This window comes from Terrapene carolina, unplaced genomic scaffold (assembly GCF_002925995.2).
Source record: "Terrapene carolina triunguis isolate 2854851 unplaced genomic scaffold, T_m_triunguis-2.0 Scaffold131, whole genome shotgun sequence".
Taxonomy (NCBI): Eukaryota; Metazoa; Chordata; order Testudines; family Emydidae; genus Terrapene; species Terrapene triunguis.
The window spans coordinates 38,539,848-38,561,992 of NW_020664482.1; the positions used below are offsets into that span (position 1 = coordinate 38,539,848).

The following is a 22,145-nucleotide window of genomic DNA, read 5'->3' on the forward strand; positions in this document are numbered from 1 at the left end:
TCACTACCCTTGCTAGCAGAAGGTTACTGATTGCCTTGGCTACTTGGATCACAGCAGCCCCCACAGTAGATTTGCACACTCCGAATTGATTCCCGACTGACCAGTAGCAGTCAGGGGTTGCAAGCTTCCACAGGGCTATCACCACTCGCTTCTCAACTGTCAGGGCAGGTCTCATCTTGGTATTCCTGCACTTCAGGGCGGGAGAAAGCAACTCACACAGTTCCATGAAAGTGACCTTATGCATGTGAAAGTTTCGCAGCCACTGGGAATCATCCCATACCTGCAACACTATGCAGTCCCACCAGTCTGTGCTTGTTTGCCGGGCCCAGAATTCACTGTATCAACCTGCCCCACTACTGCCATGATGTCCCAATTGCCACATCCTGTGCTTTCAGGAACATCTGTGTCCATGTCCTCCTCACAACTATCCTCGTGCTGGCGTCTCCTAGCCAGGTTCTGCACATGCGTGAGGTGTTTACAATGCTCACAACAGCAGAGGTGAGCTGAGCGGGCTCCATGCTTGCCATGCTATGGCGTCTGCACGGGTAACCCAGGAAAAAAGGTGCGAAATGATTGTTTGCCGTTGCTTTCAAGGAGGGAGGGAGGGAGGGGAGACTGACAACATGTACCCAAAACCACCTGTGACAATGTTTTTGCCCCATCAGGCATTGGGAGCTTAACCCAGAATTCCAATGGGCAGCGGGGACTGTAGGATAGCTACCCACAGTGCACCACTCTGTGAGTTGGACGCACTCCACTGACCTACTGCGCTTAGTGGGAACATACACGATCGACTGTATAAAATCACTTTCTAAAGATTGACTTCTATAAAATCAACCTAATTTCGTAGTGTAGACATACCCTAAAGCATCAACTGTAGTAAGAAGACAATTATGGACATATTTAGGACATGCTTTAAGATATCACCAGCATGACTTCCATGTCAAACAATAATATGGAAACCACCTGGGAAGAGAAACAGAGGGCAACCTAGATAAATATTATGCAGAACAACAGAGAAAAAAACTAAATTCATCAGAATGACACTCAGAAGCCTGAACAGACCAGCACAAGATGAAATAAATGGCAGAAACTGGCAGCTGCCCTATGCACCTGAGAGTGTGGGAGGAGAAAGAGAGAAAAGAAAAGGCATGTGCCATCCCTGCATGCCCCCTTGCAGTCAGGTGTGGCACTATGGGTGTGCCCCACCTTAATTTCCCCAACTGGGGCACCAATAAATTCACTTAAAAGGCAAAGGGAAACAGAATACAAACTAAGAATATAAGTCTGTTTTCTTTAATAACGTCTCAGGGAAGGAACAGTTTAACCACAGTTCATAAAGCCCTCATCTTAGGACCCTGGTTCAGCACTCCCAAACTTAAATTAGTCCACAAAACAAAATCTCTGACCCTGATCAGTCAAGTCTCCAGGAGCCTGAGACAGCAACCACTACAACCTGCATGGCTTCTAGTCCCTTCTTCTCACTTAGCTTCCTATTCCTGTTTAAATAGCCCAGCCCCAGGGTGGGCAAGCGCCTCCAGGATTATACCCAGGCTGTCTTGGTTGTAGGCTCCAGCCCTGTCCCTTAATGGCGTACTGTACTACACGCTTTCACAGACACACTTAATCCTGAGCTCTGGTATGGACCGCTGTTGGAGACAGGATGCTGGGCAAGATAGACCATGATCTGACCCAGTATGGCAGCTCTTATATTCTTAACTTTCTCAAGCAGCCAAATAAAGCTTGATGATACTTAATGGTTAGGGCTGCTGTTTGACTGGGCTGGTAATTTTGGTTACTGACGATGCCGATGCCTGCAGGTGATGAAGTGGTAAGTGGCTGTGCTGTTCAGAGGTAAATGACGCTTTGTGTCCCTTCTGAAAGATCTCTGCAGTGCAGGTGCTGGTTCAGTAAAGCAAAACTTCGATAATGTCCTTGCTTAAAGTTAACCCCTTCAGGCGGACAGCAGCCCAAGAGTTCTCGGAGACTTGGCAACACCTCTGTCCCTCCAGTCCAATTGCATTTCAGCTCAATTTGTGGAAAAATCCCTTCTATCAGTGGCACGCCTCTGTCACCCTTGATGGGAGGGATGTGAGAATTTGAGAGCCACTTCAAGTAGTTTCTGTTCAGAATTAGGGAAATGCACTTGATTGGGATGATAAACTGTACACAGAAGCCTCCAGACAAATAGGGATCTACTCTGTTACCAATACAGCAAATAAAAACACATTCACCTCATGGATTTGAAAGCAGTCTTGCACTTCCAAGAGGTTATTAATAACAAATGTACCAGTAAATCAAAGATTTAAGTAGAACTTGATGCCTTCGGACACTACTAGTTCAAATCTGTCCTACGGTTTCAGTGACCAAATATCCTTTATTGTCTGGAGGATCTTCAGTGCGTCTCTGAAATAAATTGGTGGTTCTCAGCTCTGATCCTCCTGAGCAAGTGTTGATATTACAAAAAGGATGATCAAAACTGCCCCCGTCCCCCTCGCTGTCAGTTCTAGCAGAGTGGCTATGGATTTTATGGGCCAGCTAGAGCTGGTTCCTCCAGGTCAGCACTGAATCACAGTGGTAGGGCAAACTGACAAAGCTGCTGCTCATACCATACTCATCCTGGTGGATAGAGAGCTTCAGTCTTCCGGGCTGTCAATATGCTATAATGTATTGAAAAGTCCTGGAAAAGTGTAAAGCCTTCAATAGTGGAGCTTTCTGTAATTAACACCATGGAGAGTGAAGCAGAGTGACTGCTGCTTCCAAATGGGTATATATTTGGGGCTACATTCCATTCTTATAAACTAGGGCTGTCGATTAACTGCAGTTAACTCACAAAATTAACTCAAAAAAATTAATTGCGATTAAAAAATGTAATCGCGATTAATTGCAATTTTAATCGCATTGTTAAACAATAGAATACCAATTGAAATTTATTAAATATTTTAGATGTTTTTTACATTTTCATATATATTATATTCTGTGTTGTAATTGAAATCAAAGTGTATATTATTTTTGATTGCAAATATTTGCATTGTAAAAATGATAAACAAAAGAAATAGTATTTTTCAATTCACCTCATACAAGTACTGTAGTACAATCTCTTTGTTATGAAAGTGCAACTTACAAATGTAGATTTTTTTTTGTTACATAACTGCATTCAAAAACAAAACAATGTGAAACTTCAGAGCATACAAGTCCACTCAGTTCTACCTCTTGTTTGGCCAATTGCTAAGACAAACAAGTTTGTTTACATTTACAGGAGATAATGCTGCTCTCTTCTTATTTACAATATCACCAGAAAGTGAGAACAGGTATTTGCATGGCATTTTTGTAGCTGGCATTGCAAGGTATTTACGTGCCAGATACGCTAAACATTCGTATACCCCTTCATACTTCAGCCACTATTCCAGAGGACATGCTTCCATGCTTGACGCTCTTTTAAAAAAAAATGCGTTAATTAAATTTGTGACTGAACTCCTTGGGGGGCAGGGAATTGCATGTCCCCTGCTGTTTTACCTGCATTCTGCCATATATTTCCTGTTATAGCAGTCTCAGATGATGACCCAGCACATGTTGTTCATTTTAAGAACACTTTCACTGCAGATTTCACAAAACGCAAAGAAGGTACCAATGTGAGATTTCTAAAGATAGCTACAGAACTCAACCCAAGGTTTAAGAATCTGAAGTGCCTTCCAAAATCTGAGAGGGACGAGGTGTGGAGCATGCTTTCAGAAGTCTTAAAAGAGCAACACTCCGATGCGGAAACTACAGAACCCGAACCACCAAAAAAGAAAATCAACCTTCTGCTGGTGGCATCTGACTCCGATAATGAAAATGAACATGCATCTGTCCACACTGCTTTGGATCGTTATCGAGCAGAACTTGTCATCAGCATGGACGCGTGTCCCCTGGAATGGTGGTTGAAGCATGAAGGGACATATGAATCTTTAGCGCATCTGGCAGGTAAATATCTTGTGACACCAGCTACAACAGTGCCATGAGAACGCCTGTTCTCACTTTCAGGTGACATTGTAAACAAGAAGTGGGCAGCATTATCTCCTGCAAATGTAAAAACAAACTTGTTTGAGCGATTGGCTGAACAAGAAGTAGGACTGAGTGGACTTTGTTTTATTTGTGAATGCAGTTTTTTTGTACATAATTGTACATTTGTAAGTTCAACTTTCATGATAAAGAGATTGCACTACAGTACTTGTATTAGGTGAATTGAAAAAACTATTTCTTTGGTTTTTTTACAGTGCATATACTTATAATCAAAAATAAATATAAAGTAAGCACTGTACACTTTGTATTCTGTGTTGTAATTGAAATCAATATATTTGAAAATGTAGAAAACCTATGTATTCTATTATTGTTTAACAGTGCGATTAATCGCGATTAATTTTTTAAATCGCTTGACAGCCCTATCATAAACGCAATTCCTATTATGTAACAGAGGTAGCATCATTTTGTCGAATGACCACAAAGCTAGCCTTTTTCCAAGAAGGGCCGGTGCTGTAACTTCTGGCAGCGGCAGCCTGTATATAGTCAGCCAGAAATAATGATCTCAGCTTTCTCATACACGAGCACAATCTCCTTGCGCATTGATTCTCAGAGTTGGAGCCAGTGCATGGTGTGATTTATTGAAGTCCTCTGGCAAACAGAAATTCAGGAGGCCCTTATGCCTTGCCAGAAGTTAAGATGCTCTAAACTGCAATTTTCCTTTGTTTTCCAGACAAAATATTAACACTATAGCAGTGGGTGCTGTTACCCGGATTTCAGCAAAGGGACCAATTTAAAGGCAGTGGTTGAAAAGCCTTGACACACCTCAGTTTCTCCTAGGATGTGACGCAGCCTAATAGAGACATACACTGAAGGCTGCAAATTGTCATTGATCCAACAGAAAATGCTTCTCGTGGGAGATCATTGGCAGTGTGTCATCTCCATCATGAGGGATCCATCTCCCCTTTACAACCTGTCATGAAATTAGCTGCATGAGCACTGGTCACAGCGGAGACACTTTCCTCCACTTTCATGCAGCCCCAAGACATTGTATTGTTAAACTGATTACAAGATCTTGGTTGTTAAACATATCCAATCCATCAAAGCCCAGGTCCAGTTTGTCCTCTCTCTACTCTAATAATGGAGTAGATACCTGTTTGCTTCTTGGATGATTAACTCCAGCGCACGTCTGCAGAGTGTTACGAGGATTTATTGGTCTGGCTGCTAGTGAAGGAGGAGTGTTTCTTGAGTACATACTGCTGTGTCTCTGGAAGATACTCCAGGGCTACACAGAGGAACCCACTTTGGAGAGAGGTAGGAGGAGATCGGCACAATTAATACAGCATGTACTTCCCGTTTCATAGAATCATAGAATATCAAGGTTGGAAGGGACCTCAGGAGGTAATCTAGTCCAACCCCCTGCTCAAAGCAGGACCAGTTCCCAGACAGATTTTTGCCCCAGATCCCTAAGTGGCCCCCTCAAGGATTGAACTCACAACCCTGGGTTTAGCAGGCCAATGCTCAAACCACTGAGCTATCCCTCCCTCCATGTTTAATAAGACAGATCAGGGTAGAGGTGGAGGCACGGCAGGGTGGGTAGCTAACACTGCACCACACAATTCAGTAAACTGTTCTTGAAAGCCAAGAGGTTCAACAGTCAGAATAAAGTGCATGCTACATTATCCTGCCTACTCCAAGGGGCCTTGAAGTTGGTGGAAATGGCCCCCTACAGCACAGAAGGCCTACGTGGCAAGTGGAGAGCTGAAATAAGCGTTCCGTGCTAGCCCACTCCCAGCCCCTCAGGGAGAGGGCATTTGGAGGGTAGTTGGAGGTGTGGCCAGAGAGCACTACACTGTTGTTATTTATCTGTATTGCAATACTGCCTAGGAGCCCCTCTCATGAACTAGGGCCTACTGTCCTAGGCACTGAACAAACACAGAACAAAAAGACACTCCCTGTCCCAAAGAATTTATAATCTACTCTTCTCAGATTCTCGGGGACCATGGTAAGCAGACTTTAAATTAGAGGAGCCACGAGGCTGCTCTAGCTTGCCTGGGCATCAGGCAGGCCCCTTGCAAAGCCCCAGAACACAGGAAGCACAGATGGTTTAACACCACCATTCCATCTTCCTCTCCATTCCTGGCCTAAGCGGAGGAATAGAATAACTGAGGGTTTATAACATGGCATCGGCCATAAAGACACCATATATTTTCCGCATGTTTGTTCTATAAATAATGACATTTGTTGCACATATAGTATACATGAAAATATATATTTAAATACTGCAGATTGGCCAGGTTTCCTATTTGGAACAGATGCTATGAAGAGGCCTTCTAAATCTGGGACATAGAATGTATACTGTATCTTTCCCTGTGGAGTATTTTAAGTCCCTTTCTCATCAAAATACTCCCAATTTAAATGCATTAACACCAACTGCATGACTCTCCTCAATATTTTTTATATCTTTATGCATGTTTCAAATCTGTTTATTGAAATTACTTACATTCCTATTTTTAAACGTAATGGTACTTTACAAATATGCACACTGTTATAATGAATCAACCTATCTGTAAATTAAAACTGAACCTCAGTATGATGGCGCTTTACAAGATTTGGAAACCAAACTGACCGAGTAAGTTTGTCCCATTTTTTCCCAGCCATTATATGTTTTGGTTTCAGGGCTCGATCTCCCCAAAAAGGTGTCAATGCAAGCATTTTAGTTAGAGTAGGAGTAACATTTTAATTATTCATGAAGTGTAGACTACAGCATCACATTAACAGCAGCAACCCAGTGACAAATAATTCAAACCAAATATATATGTCTGGTCTTGGTCCTGCCCTCTGGACCAAGTGATGCACTACCATCTAAGGCCTAATCCAAAGCTCAGTGAAGTCAATAGGACTCACGGGCATCTCCTTTCTGAGATATGGAATGATGAGTGCTATCTAACAGGGGAAGATCAAGCTTGACCTGGGAATCCCGCACAACAAACAGTAGAGTTCCATGAGAGGCTAAAGATGGGATCATCTCCATCCATGATCTCTGCAGGATTTTATCTAAGAGGCAGAAAAGGTGTCTCGCAGTCCTGTTCCATTGGCCATTACACCTGGTGTTCTGGGTCACACTCACTCACCAAGATGAGTTCAGAAAAAATTCAGAAGTTCTGAGAATTTATATGGTAAGGCTGGGATCCCAAGCTCAGAGATAGAATTGCACAAAGATAGAAATACTATACTATACTTGCTCAGAGACACCTCTGATTCCTATTCACCTCCAATAGACATATGGGGTGGTTCATCACACTGCCTAACTGCACAACTAGGAGCTGCAGTGGAAGGATCTATCCTTCCTGAACCATTCCCAAGGGGAATAGGCTAACGTTTGGCTATCAATCAGGTAGACATATAGATCACTGTTTGAAAACATTCCCCATTTTCCCTTAGGCAAAATTGATGAAGTCAAACTCTCTTTTCATCCTCAAGGTGACTTCCAGGGTCTCCTTTTCTGAAATGAAACAAGCTTTGCCATTCTTGCTGTCCACAGGGTGGGGGAGATGCAGTAGCAGCTTCCTAGAAAACAGGAAATGGGATTTTTCAGCCTCAGCCCTAAGTAGACACTAGAGAAGGGAATGCAAATTACTAGCGCCATGCTAGTGTTTGCTATTCAGAAACCAGAATGTGATGGGCCATATTAATTTAGTGTGAGGTGGTGGGACAGTGTGAGGTCGTGGGACTCACTGAACTACTGGAGATCTGCCCCAGTGGGCCCTCGAATAATTCCAAATCTGGTTCTCTCTCAACACGCTCTTGGCTTTGTGCTCTGACAAAGATTTCCAGTGTTGGATTGTTGGGCCTCTCACAGCTCTTGCTGCTGCATAGTGGTGCATTTTAGATGCAGAGTGAGAATGAGACACATCCACAATGCTGTCACAGTGGTAAAAATCTGAATAATGCATACAGTCTGAACATGTGTTTGAAGAAAATGTAGCACAGGGAGCAGTAACCTAACTTCCCCAATGAAGGAAAAATAATAGGAGCATCCTAATTAAAGGCTTTGGCCACCCCAATGACACAAGAGACCTTGAACCCAGGGGAATCTGGCTAGCCAAGGATTACTCCAAGCGTGGGGGAATCCTTGGCTGACATAGAGTCAGCATAGTTTCATGGCTGCTCTAAACTAGGCTCTAAGTCATGTTGGTTCTACATCATGCCCATCCTGGCCCTCTGCTGAAGTAGGGGTCGCTGGAAGAGGGGTGTAGTCTGAATTCCCTGTGCCCTGGCTGCTGGAATGGGCCACTGGGAGCTGGCATAGTTCAGAGCAGCCTAAAGCAGCTTTACAGTGGAGTGACACAGAACCAGCCCCAGGACCAGAGAGCTGCACACAGTTCCTTTGTGCTCCCGCTCCTCAGCTGTGCCCAGCATTTGCAGTTAGGGAAGTGGATTGGACTGAAAAACTTGTGGCTCTAAAGGCCGAGGAGGCCTGGAATTACTTCAAGTCAAAATTTCAGAAACTATCAGAAGCCTACATCCCAAGAAAGGGAAAAAATTCATAGGCAGACCAATTGTAGACCAAGCTGGATGAGCAAGCATCTCAGAGAGGTGATTAAGAAAAAGTAGAAAGCCTACAAGGAGTGGAAGATGGGAGTGATCAGCAAGGAAAGCTACCTTATTGAGGTCAGAACATGTAGAGATAAAGTGAGAAAGGCCAAAAGCCATGTAGAGTTGGAGTTTGAAAGGGGAATTAAAACCAATAGTAAAAGGTTCTATAGCCATATAAATAAGAAGAGGACATTGAGGTCAGTGGTAATTGGGACAAAATATAACATTGTTTTACAAAAGGTAGATTGTGCCAAACCAACCTGATCTCCTTCTTTGAGAAGGTAACAGATTTCTTAGACAAAGAAAATGCAGTGGATCTAATTTACCTTGATTTCAATAAGGCATTTGATACGGTTCCACATGGGGAATTATTAGCTAAATTGAAAAAGATGGGGATCAATATGAAAATTGAAAGATGGATAAGGAACTGGTTAAAGGGAAGACTACAACAGGTCATGCTGAAAGGTGAACTGTCAGGGAGGTTACTAGTGGAGTTCCTCAGGGATTGGTTTTGGGACCAATCTTATTTAATCTTTTTATTACTGACCTTGGCACAAAAAGTGGGAATGTGCTAATAAAGTTTGAGGATGACACAAAGTTGGGAGGTATTGCCAATATAGAGAAGGACTGTGATATCATACTGGAAGATCTGGATGACCTTGTAAACTGGAGTAATAGTAATAAAATGAAATTTAATAGTGAAAAGTGCAAGGTCATGCATTTAGGGATTAATAACAAGAACTATTGTTATAAACCGGGGAGGCATCAGTTGGAAGTAACAGAGGAGGAGAAGGACCTCAGAGTATTGGTTGATCACAGGATGACTATGAGCTGCCAATGTGATATGGCCATGAAAAAAGCTAATGCGGTCTTGGGATGCATCAGGCGAGGTATTTCCAGTAGAGATAAGGAGGTGTTAGTACCATTATACAAGGCACTGGTGAGACCTCATCTGGAATACTGTGTGCAGTTCTGGTCTCCCACGTTTAAGAAGGATGAATTCAAACTGGAACAGGTACAGAGAAGGGCTACTAGGATGATCCGAGGAATGGAAAACCTGTCTTATGAAAGGAGACTCAAAGAGCTTGGCTTGTTTAGCCTAACCAAAAGAAGGCTGAGGGGAGATATGATTGTTCTCTATAAATATATCAGAGGGATAAATACCAGGGAGGGAGAGGAATTATTTAAGCTCAGTACCAATGTGGACACAAGAACAAATGGATATAAACCGGCCATCAGGAAGTTTAGACTTGAAATTAGACTAAGGGCTGGTCTACACTGGGGGGGTGGGGGGGGATCGATCTAAGATACGCAACTTCAGCTATGCGAATAGCGTAGCTGAAGTCGAAGTATCTTAGATCAAATTACCTGGGGTCCACACGGCGTGGGATCGACAGCCGCGGCTCCCCCGTCGACTGCGCTACCGCCGTTCGCTCTGGTGGAGTTCCGGAGTCGACGGTGAGCGCGTTCGGGGATCGATGTATCGTGTCTTAACGAGACGCGATATATCGATCCCGGATAAATCGATTGCTACCCGCCGATATGGCGGGTAGTGAAGACGTACCCTAAAGTTTCTAACCATCAGAGGAGTGAAGTTCTGGAACAGCCTTCCAAGGGGAGCAGAGGGGGCAAAAGACATATCTGGCTTCAAGACTAAGCTTGATCAGTTTATGGAGAAGATTGTATGATGGGACAGCCTAATTTTGGCAATTAATTGATCTTTGACTATTAGCGGTAAATATGCCCAATGGCCTGTGATGGGATGTGAGATGGGGTGGGATCTGAGTTACTACAGAAAATTCTTTCCTGGGTGTCTGGCCGGTGAGTCTTGCCCACATGCTCAGGGTTTAGCTGATCGTCATATTTGGGGTCGGGAAGGAATTTTCCTCCAGGGCAGATTGGCAGAGGCCCTGGGGGTTTTACGCCTTCCTCTGCAGTGTGGGGCACAGGTCACTTGCTGGAGGATTCTCTGCACCTTGAAGTCTTTAAACCATGATTTGAGGACTTCAATAGCTCAGACATAGGTTAGGGGTTTGATACAGGAGTGGGTGGGTGAGATTCTGTAGCCTGCGTTGTGCAGGAGGTCAGACTAGACTATCATAATGGTCCCTTCTGACCTTAAAGTCTATGATTCTATATAGGACCGAAAATCTTACTTTCTTTCATAGTGCAAGGAATTGCATCTACACTTGGGAAATCAACACTAGCTCAGATAGTGCCCCATACAGTCTTTAGATTTACTGAGAATCTCTTTATTTGCTGGATTCAGGACTTGCAATGTCTAGAAGCAAAGAAGATATGGCAATTCCCTGACTCACCAAAGAAACTGGATCACAAGAGAAACAGCATGTTGAGATTTCCCTACATCTGCAGTGTATACTTAGAGTCTGATTTTGCAACTAGGGGTTTTTGCCTAGCCAGTGGTTGCTGGCTTAATATGCATTTCTCCTTCTTTTCGACTGGCATCACTTCCAAAGGCTAGTGTTGCATTTCAGAAGGGAAAATTTGGTGGCCACATTAATTTAGTGTGACCCTCCAGTATTCATAGGTCTTTTGGTCAAATTCATCCCTGGTATAACTATATTGACTTCAGTGGGTCTGATCAGTGCTCAGAAGGCCCTATGGACTTTTGTTTCCAGGGTGGCAATTCCTATATTTTTAATGTTTAAAATAAAGTTTTTCTTTAGTATTTATCAAAATATGTGGTTTGATGTTCTGTGTATTCGTGTATCAACTTAAAAATAAACACTGGGGCTGTTTGGATCTTTTCAATAGGGAAGAGTATGAGCTGGGTGTATATGTTCAACCTACTAATCATGGATACCCAAAACACTTAACCTGTTGGTGGAAGACAGGGAAAACATCTGATTTCTGTATATAAAGGTTATGCAGAGCTTGAAATACTTTTGGAAGGATATGAAGCTGGCCCTTTATGTGGTATTATATAGTTAGCCTATTAGAGACAACCTTCCTCTGGCCTTAATCCAGATCACACCTCTTGGATCCACTTGCAGATGGCCCTCCATCTTTGTGTGTACACAGCTGTATGCATGTACACTTGGCATTTGTGGCCAAATAATCAAGTAGGCATTCAGAACTGTAGGCCCAATTTTAGAGGATTACAATTTTGGCCCATAGGGTTTGCTGTTTTAAGGCTGTCCTTGTCAAAGAAGGATTATAGCGGTCTCCAGAGAGGTTAGTCTTAGGGGCCTTGTAGCAGGGTGCTGGTGCAAAAGCACCTAATTAGCCCCTGCCCAATCAGCTCCAATCAGGGGAAGCAGATTGGGGCTGATGGAAAAGGCCTGATGGTGGCATGAGGATTGGCAACACCTGCTGGCCTGACAAGCCAAGAGCTATAAAGGGTGGGAGGGAGCCAAAAGGTGGGGGGCAGCCAGGGAGAAGTCAGTCAGGGAGGGAACTGGAGGCCTCCTAGCTGAAGGCTGACTCTGCCTGTAAAGGAGGTGACTAATCCTGCAAGACTTGTATATAGATAGACACTGGTGGTGGGAGAACCTTATATAAATAAAGACCTGGGTGTTTCACAACCCTGAAGCCTCTCTGAGCTGGGGGCAGTAAGCGGGCCCCAGGAAGAGGGGTGGGGCATGGAACCCTGTTACAGGCCTGTAGTGAGGTGGTCACCCTACTCCGACCTTGAAGGGGTTAAAACAGCCCTGGGAAAGGGCTGCCCCGGGAGCCAATCATGGGTGGGCTTGAGGCAGCCAATCAGGGCCTGGCTAGGCCAGTATAAGAAGGGCTCCTGGGGAGAAGGCAGACAGTCTTTCTCTAGCATTGGAGAGAGATGGACCTAGCTACCTGAAGGAGCAAAGGGTACCATTGACAGGGCTGAGCTGAGGCCTGGCGACCTCCCAGGCTGCGGCCTGACAGGAAGGCCTTCAGAGGTACTGGGCTTCAGGGAAAGGTGGTAGGTCCAAACCTCTCTTGCCAATGATAAGTGGCCATTACACTGCAGTCTGCCCCAGTGAATAGGGGCTAGATGATGACTGGCAGTAGCCACTGAGGTGAGGTAGGTGTAGAGGGTTGGGGGTTCCCCTGGGAGGGGAGACCCAGAGTGTGGGGATACTGCGAGGCAGAAACCTTAGGCAAAGGGGCACTGGGGTCCGGGAGGGACACGGGGGCCTGAAGGCAGGCAAGACACCGGCCTGCAGAGGGCGCTCTGGGCTGGACAAGAGCTAATTCCCAAGATGACCAGCAGGCGGTGCTGCACCAGTGAGTCTTGCTTCGCTACAAGGCCCCAAACTCAGCCCACTATTAATCTAACAGATTAATAATGGCTGGGTTTCCATCTATCTGTATTTTTTCTTTGCAATTAAATAAACACATCTGCATCATCACCTTTGCATGCTGCTGATCATTCCCCTGAAGCCTTTGTTAAATTCCATTAGAGAGAAAACTTAACAATTCTGCTTCACTTACTTTTTTGGGGTTCGAAGGTCAAGAATCTTGTCCTGGATGTCAAGTGTAATGTCTGAAGACTTTGTATCTGGCAGTTTGATTTTAATCTGAAAAGACAGGTACAGGTAAGACAGAAGGGTGGGAGAGGTAATGGCAGGGGGAATCCGGAGATGCACTGGAGACTGGGATGAGCTTTGCAGTACTATGGTCTATAGAAGATCAGAGCCAGCATTTTGCAGAGGTGATTTCTATCAGAAGAAAGATGAAGTAGTAATTTCTTTCAATGGTTTCATGAAGTCTGCAGATACCCCTAACCTTTACAGAAATCCAGAGTTGAAAGCCTACGTGAAAGATCTTTTGCAGTCACTTAAAGCCCCTACTCTGGTAAAGGCCCGGAGCACCTTGCACCAACTAGAATAAAATACACATGAATGCTGCAGATGAGGGAGGTCACTGATCGTATAATAAGGGGAGAGGCTCAGATACATGTGACTTTGAGGACTGTCACAATGTTGTAACGTTCCACTACTTCACACAGTGCTATGACCCACAGGGTTCATGGGAGCAGCCACACTCCAACCCTCCTGCTGGCAGCCTGCTAACAGTAGCTTACCTGGGCCGCATGAAGCCCAGCCCTAGTATGAGGCTCTGCCTCTGAGCACCGACTGGTGGAGTCCCAGATCAGCTGATTGGCCCAGTGGACCTATTTAAGCCAGCAGCAGGAACGGGAAGTTGTCTGAACAACTGAGTTCTATCCTGCTCCTCTGGCACCTTAACCTGGCTTGACTCTTGGCATCTGACTTGTGGTTGCTGATCTCCAGTTTGTATCCTACTTCTGACCTCCCGGTAACCTGATGCAGCTGATTCCTGTCTCGTGACTATGGCTCTGACTAATTGATCTGCCACCCACAACCTGGCGGTGACAGTCTATTCATTAACTGCACTATCACTTCAGTGAGTTTATGCAAGTGTAAAAAAAAACCCAACCACACAGGGTCATAAGTGGGTGCAACATCCAGTTGGACCTGCATCCACTTACACCAAGTCTGAACCTGGCCCATAGAACTGGGCAAGTTGTGTATTTTCTGAATATACCCGGCTCTCAAGGAGCTGCATGATTACTCAGGCCAGTACAGGTCAGTGGCAATGGCAGATTCACTGAAATCTACTTAGCAGATCCTGCATAGTTCCAAAGACAGTAATAGAACTGCTGTGTAGTTATGTGCTACATTGAAGGAGACAGTGAGGAAAGGGGAAGAAGCGACTGGAGATGTGGGTCATGCTCACCAGCATGTCCTCGCAACAGGCTGTGGAAGGGTTCTTTCTGCTCATCCCCAGGAAGATGTCCTCCGCTCCTACCTGCTGCTTGAATAAAATCTCATACCTAGCAGAGACAAAATTGGTCATCAAACCCTGTATGAATCTCCATGTTAAGGGGGGGCAAGAGAAGAAGAGTATAATATTGTTTCCTCTTGGAATATAGGTCCTTTTATCTCTGCTGACACTCTTAGGATTCCCCATTTTCCTCCATTTTACATGCCCTTCAAAGGGACACCTGGCTTTGGACTCTATTCATAACCATCACTGTCTCTCATAGTTGGCTGGAGGGCTCATGATGAACAATGAGTCACCCTTCACTTGTCACCAGATGCTGGGCATGCTGCCTCCACAGCACAATCAGCCTTTGCAGGACCAGGGAATAAGACACTGGGGCTGGAAATTGAACCATGTGGATGTGATATTTATCTCCTAGACCTCCTAGATAGACCCCTGGGGGAAAAATTTGAAAAGGATGCAGTCAAGTAATTATTTTGCAAACAACTTCCTGTCCATCATTTTGGCTCCTAGAGCCCAAAAATAACATAGCTTTCTCTGCTAATTTTAATGATATTCCATTTTACAAACATTGATTTTTTTTCTCTCCAAATCAGTCTGTCTAATTCAGAATGCAGCAAAATCTGGAATTCTATGTTCTTTCTGTTGGTCTTTAATGAATGAGGAAACGCAACTGAAGATTGTATTGAGAACATGTAACACTCTTAGTAAATTGAGCAAAATAAATAGAGCAATTTCTCCAGACTGTTGAAAGGTTGTATGGAAAGAAGCTCTTTTTTTTCATCTCCAGCGGTCATGCATGCATGTAACACAATTCCAGTCTCTCAGTCAACGTAAAATCTATCTAATAATAGCTCTAGATTTACCTTTCAAGGCTTTTTCCATGCATTAATTTGATGAACTGTTACAAAGATTTATACTCATTTTATCTGTGCTACACAGTACATAATTGCTCAGGGCTAGAGAAAAGCCACACCTCCTTCAGCAGAGACTGAATGGGTCCAGATAGTTTGGTTCATATCAGCATTGGACAGATTTACCTTACCTCGATAGGACAATAAAAGTCATAGTTTTAAATAAAAATCTGCGCACAAGTGTATGTGGGTGCATAAGTGGAGGCTAAACAGAGGGCTGTCAAAAATGTTCATTTTTAAGGTCTAATTTTAAAGGGGAAAACTCAGCCTAGTTTCTAGATCAGGCAACTGAGTGGCTAATTGTATTTATGCACAGAGAAAAGTGGAAATTCTGGGCCAGATCTTCAATCAGGTATACATTGTGTAGCTCTGTTGACTTCAATTAAATTACTCCAATTTACACCAACTGAGGATCTGGCCCTCGGGGTGCAATATTTTGTGATGATAAATGTAAAGGCTACCTTTTGGATTATCTGACCCCTTGGAGCTAGAGAATTTTCCAGATCACGGCAGAGCACTTCACAACCTAAACTACGTGACAGCATCTACTTAAGAATGCTTTATTTGAGGTGGGGAAGGAAGAAGTCTATTACTATTTTTAGGCTGTCCTCTTACAATCTATCTCTGACTGAATGCAATCCATTAGAAAAGTAACATTGCCTGTAAAATACTCCTCTGACAGCAGGTATTTGCCTCTAAAGCACTTAATTCCCTAAAATATAAATATAAATCCAACCCCCTCCCCCATATAGTACAGCATTATCAAAAGAATGGAACTCTCACTTACTGTCACAAAAGCAGCAGGTAAATTCAGTAATGTTCTATACAAACTTGGCATGTATGAAGGCTAATAAATTCTGGCGCTGGCCTCCTTTCCCTCCTAATCCTACTTTACACAAGCATCTGACACTGGGAATAATCTTATAACAGGAATAACAGGCTCCAAATTTCAGTAATGAGATTAGAAGGTCTCCTCCACAGAAGAGATTAAAGTCACTTTTTAATTGTTGCTGCTTTGGAGGCAAAGCTCATCAGGATATGTCTACACTGCAACATAAGCTCAGGCTTGAGCCTGGGCCCAAACCTAACCCTCCTTGCATCTACACTGCAATTGTGCTAATCCAGGGCTCGGCCCCAGGACCCTGCAGGGCTGAAGGGTCCAAGCTTGAGTTAAGCCAGGACCCAAGCCCTATTACTCTGCAGTGTAGACCCAGCCCCACTTGACTTGGGTCCTGGGAGTCAGTATCCCACAATTCCATGGGACAATTTCATTAGGCCTTCCTATTCCAACAGTCTATAATCCACTCTATCGAAAATGGAAGCCACCCACACTTTGCAAACAGCAGCAGCTCAGGTTAGCATTAACCCATTCTGTTCTGATCACCGATCTGCAAGCATACTATCAGAGAGCCTCCTGGGTTTGCAATGGAGAGCAAACCGATCAAGCCTTTTGCAAAGGAAGATGCTTCCTGTTAATGTGCAGGGTGGGCAGTAAAGTTTTCCCACACTGCACCACAGTTCTAGAGCTGGGGGAGTTGGGGCATTAAGGACTCTGGTATATGGTTACTTTGACTTGGGACTGTGCACTGCAATGTGGATGCCAGAGCCCAAGGTTCAAGCACTGCTTAGAAAAGACTTAACATAGGGTTAAAATACAATGTAGATGCTCAAAGCCCAAGGTTCCCTAACACGGGTCAGCTGATTCATGTCCCACTAACCCTGGGCTTACTTTGCAGTGAAATGTACCTCTAGTGTACATCCCTTCTGCCCTTCCATGACACAAGTTTTGTTGTAAACACAATATATATGCTACGTAGAACATGCTTGTATTTCAGCTACACAAAACCCATGCACACAGTTTTAGCTCTGTTACACTTACTCTGGCTGTTCCCTTGGATCCCAGATATCATCAAACTCTGATCCTTCTGGCACCTCCTCTGTATTCCAGATATCTTTACGATTTCCAGACTTCACATCAGGGGTGACTAGGAGAGAGAATTTGATACTGTCAGCTTCTAGTATAGGTCTGTCTTTCTAGGGTTGCTGTGTTTAACCATGGTGTGGTTGTTTGATACAAGGTATTCCTAGTCTCCCTAGGATCTACTTGGCCACAATCTAAGTGGAGATTTAGAAAAGGAGGAGATTTTTTTATTTCCATAAACTTTACTCTCTTTTGCCCATCCTGTGTGGAACAAGTCAGGGAACATTCTGCTACACGTCACAAAACATCAGACATTCCTCAAATTGGGATGGGTGAAATCTAAAGGGATTACGGGATACTGAGACTTCTCCAAATAGGATTTTAAGTGAGCAGAAATGATTTGTAAAGTGATCCCCTTTCTCCTCTCATTTATAAACAGCACAATATATCACGGTCCTTTTCATAAATCATTGGGGATATGAAAAACAAAGGTGATGATGTACACTGGGGAAAAGCATGTAGGGAATATGGCAGGGATGGTATCTACCCCTGTTATTGGTGGGATGTGTCTTCCCTTCATCCAGTATACAGGTTGGGGTTCTTTTGGCTCCCTGATTGTTTCTGGATTCCTAAGCAGAAACAGTGTTGAAAAGTATCTTTGTTATATTTGCGACTGTTTCTTTTGGACACAGCTCTCACTGCAGTTCTCCATGTCATTGTGACCTCTGGAATGACTCACGGCTATTGGGCCACTCTTGAAGACTATGCAAATACTACAGCTGGTGGATAATGCAGCTGCCCAACTGTCTGATAGTGTTAGCAGCAGGAAGGATACTACACCCATTCTGCAAAGACTGCACTGGCTTTCTTTTTTTTTTTGGATGCAATTCAAGGTGTTGACACTAATGCATAAGGCCCTACAGGGCTTAGGTTCCAGCTGTCTCTCTCTTTACGTGTGACCACTGGAGTTGTCAGCACTTTTGCTGCAATTTCCAATTTCCCAACTGAGGACTGGAGGCAGCATGTTCTATGAGGGATGGAATTTCCTTTCCCCTTGCTCTGGCACAGTTTGAGTTTGGTGATCTTCAGGGCACATAGTAAGGCTTAGTTCTTCTCTCAAGCTTTTTTCTAAACGGGTTTGTGTGACTTTTGGGGGGGGTTGAGGAAGGTGTCTATGGTTTCATGGTGAGGTAGTAGCTTCTCCTCCTTATTGGGTGGATAAACTGAGTTCCATACAGTTTATTATGTGAAGATGAGCTCTAAAAACCAAGCTCTTGTCTGCTTTGTGTGAGCATTAAAGATTCCACAGCACTTTTTGTAAGAATAGACATTTGCCAATATTTCCCCTTGCCCCATAACAGGGCAATGTGCTGTCTTCTGTGGCTGACACGCTCCATCTGAGAGATGCTACATTTCAGTGGCACTGTATGTATAGAGTTTATAAAGTGTTTCAACCCTTCAGGTTAAAAAATGCCATATAATGTACATGTAAAATATTATTGTTCCCCTCTCAACAAAGAGGAAAGCAACCACCTTCAGTCATAGCTGAGACGAGCTGCGTCAGAGGCAGCTGCTATTACAGCTATTTTATTATGGTAGTGTAATGGTGGATCCATGTCTTTGCTGACACCATTCGATTACAACTCAACTTACCTGTGGGCTCTGCTTTCTTTGCTGGTCCGATATTCCCGGGACCCACAGTGCTAACAGAAGAAGAATGTGACTAAAAAAAGCCAAATACAACTGACATGAATGTTCCCATTGCCCACATCAGCAATAATAATAAACAATTAATAGCAATAATACTTTGCAATAATACTTTGTATTTACAGAGCACTGTTCATCAGAGAATATCTACAATAGTTACCTATATTAGAATGCTTTACAAGCATTAATTACATTTTCACAACTTCCCTGTGAGTATTATTATCATCCCCATTTTAGAGATGGAGAAAATGAGGCACAGAAAAGTTAAATTATTTGTCCAAGTCAATGGCAATAATGAAAAGTCTTGAGTCACAGTCTTGTGCTCTAACCACTACGTAACACTTCCCTCCTCATTCTCACCCATGAGACCATGGCCTTGAGGTGCTGCATTTAAGCAAGAACCCCATAACTACAGCTTTATAGCCACAAGTACTAGCATCCGAGGAATCTTTCCTATAGGGCACTTGGGAAAACTGCCCCACTTTGCCTGCCATGACAATGCTGCATACCAATTCTGTGTACTACATGCAGTCCCATCATAGCATTTAGAATCTTTTTAACACCAACGGTCATGCAAGACAATAGCATTTATTTTAAATGATGAATCACTATAATGCTAATAGGCAGTCAGTGTGTAGCATTGCTATGTATATAAAAATGTCTTGGTTTGATAAAAGCATCTCACATGCTGAGGACATTAAAATAAATCAAAACAAAGATTCCAAATTACCAAGAAGATTGACAAATGGGTGAGGTAATAGCTTTTATTGAAGTTGGTCCAATAAAAGATATTACCTCGCCCACCTTGTCTCTCTAATATCCTGGGACCAACATGGCTACAGCTACATGGCATACAAAAAGACTGACACAGACTTCATGGGTATCACTGAGGGCAATTTTCCATTGCTGGCACAGAGATGTTATTCATTTTATTAATAAGACATAAACAAATGATCAAGATTTCTTTTCTGACAAAATGTTAAGGCATAATAACAACTTTCAAAGGCAGATATAGAAGAACTGAGGGATGGTTAGGGAGGGTGGAGGATTCATATCCTTCCGCTATTGAAGGTGGATCTTGAGGGACTTGCATCCAACCCCAAATGCAGACTACTACACAAGAAAGTTCTAAGGCCAGCCAGTTGGCTCCTATAGTGGATGCGATGTCATGAAGGAGGACTGAGACATTTGTCATTTTTATTTATGCCACAACAGATACTATCAGACTTTTCAAAGAGTTGTTAAGACTCCTTGGTGCACTGTAGGTTGCTTAGCCTGCTGTGGCCAAAACAGGGCCAGACACGTAACTCTGCTGATACACACACTCAGAAAATACCAACAACAATGACAATAGCATAGTATGGGCACAGAGTACACTTTCCAGATGCCATGACTGTCATCTAGTCCCACAATGATTTGAGATAAAAGAATGCAAAGATGTTTCTCTCCTTAATCATTGTTTCCAAATATTTCATCTTGCAATGATTACTCACCTCTCCCAATTCTATCCCCTCCAACAATATCTATTGCACTCGAATGATCAGTTATCTCTAAAATGTTTCAGAGACACACAGAATTAGTACATTCAGTCTCCTCAATTATCACAGGCTTTACTCTCAAGTTGCACTGCATCTTTGTATCCCTTCCTATGAAGCCATTTGTCTCTAGGAGTAAATGCCTTCATCTATAGCACACTGTGGGGAAAGGAAGGGCTAAGTCTGCATTTGAGGCTATTTCAGATACATGTTTTCATTTCCTTTTGACTAGAGCATTCAATTTCTCTCCTGTTCCCAGGCCATGAGCTCTCCTATTATTTCTTCTTTTCTCTCTCTGTAGAATGCCACCCTGCAATAATTTTCCTCCTGTTTCAATCAGTCTAGCACCTGAAAAAATTTCTGAGGTTTGATTCTCTTTTTACTTGCACTGGTGAAAATTAAAATCACTCCATAGAGGTCAATGGAGTTACACCAACGTAAAACCAGCAAGAGAGAGGCGAATCAGGCCCTTGAACTTTTTACTTCCATGGGAGTTGCAGCATTTTATACCGGACCTGCATTTGACCCCATTGGACTACAGAATTCTTTATTTCTTGTCAGGTACTCACCCCGAAGTCATTGTCATCACTGTCTTCTTCCTGAGGGTCAGCAAGCAGTTTAGCAAGAGCTTGCAGAGAAGAGAATGGGGAAACGCTGTCTAGATCCATATCTACTGCTCACCTGTGTACAGAAACAAACATAACAGCTGAAGAAAGAACAATTGCTTTTTCCTTGTTTTTTTAAATAACAATGCAAAAGCACTTTGTTTGTTTTCTAGATGTGATCATTTCTGGTCAGAAATTCACACGCTGATCCCACTATTTATGAAGCAAGATACTTAGAAAACTTTCTAAGGTACTTATCTAGCCCCTATTGCCTCATTATTTATTATTATTGTGGCCCCAAGGAGCCCCACTCATGGGCCAGGACCACATCGTGCTACATGCTATACAAACAGAGAACAAAGAGACAGTCTCTGCCCCAAAGAGCTTACAATCTAAGTATAAGACAAGACACAGCGGATGGATACAGACAGACCAACCGGGGTAAAAGGAAAAAATCTGTACACCTCATATTCTTTAATGTAGTTATCCTAACAAAACCCTTGTGAGATAAGGAAGTGCTATCATCCCCATTTTACAGATGGGGCATTGAAACACAGAAAGACTAAGCAACTTGTCCAAGGTCACGCAGGAAGGCTGTGGTGGAACAAGGACTTGAACCTGGGTGTTCCCAGTTGTAGGCTCATGCCCTAACCCCTTTGTTTCTATTGATCACAGAAGCATCTAAACACCTTACAGAATTGGGGTTAAATTTCAGCTAGCCCTGTATAACAGAAGATGTCAACCTCTGTTACAGAGATGTTATGGATGTGAGAAAATTGCTAAGTTATATGGTCTTATAACTTGCTGTGAATGTTGGTGAGTTTGTTTGTTCTGTTTGATGTAATCTGGTGAAGGCTTTTTGTGATAAGGAGATGATTTTGACTTCTCAGTTTTTACTTATATATAATTTTTGAGATATAATCACTTGATAGTATTAATAAAGTTATATGGTTCCTAAAACCAATAAAAATAACATAAAATAATAAAGATGATCTTATGGAAGATGAAATACTTAGCATTTTCCAAACTCTCTGATTCTCTAAGCCTCCAACTCTAAACCTTATGAGTAGAGAGCCCTGCACGGATACAAAATTTATATCCACATCTGATCCGGGAT

At 43.2% G+C, this 22,145-nt stretch overlaps 1 protein-coding gene across 1 annotated transcript in view; it reads right to left on the reverse strand.

The window, feature by feature from the left end:
- Positions 1-6,761: 6,761 nt before the first annotated feature.
- Positions 6,762-22,145, reverse strand: part of PIH1D3 (PIH1 domain containing 3) — a 17,078-nt gene continuing 1,694 nt past the window's right edge. The window contains exons 2-7 of the mRNA XM_024197929.2: positions 20,993-21,104; positions 18,835-18,904; positions 17,140-17,245; positions 14,299-14,395; positions 13,033-13,118; positions 6,762-7,569 (exon numbers count right to left, since the gene is read on the reverse strand). Of these exons, the coding sequence (XP_024053697.1) occupies positions 7,440-7,569; positions 13,033-13,118; positions 14,299-14,395; positions 17,140-17,245; positions 18,835-18,904; positions 20,993-21,091 (588 nt within the window). The 5' untranslated portion in view covers positions 21,092-21,104 and the 3' untranslated portion in view covers positions 6,762-7,439. The remainder of the gene's footprint in view (positions 7,570-13,032; positions 13,119-14,298; positions 14,396-17,139; positions 17,246-18,834; positions 18,905-20,992; positions 21,105-22,145) is intronic.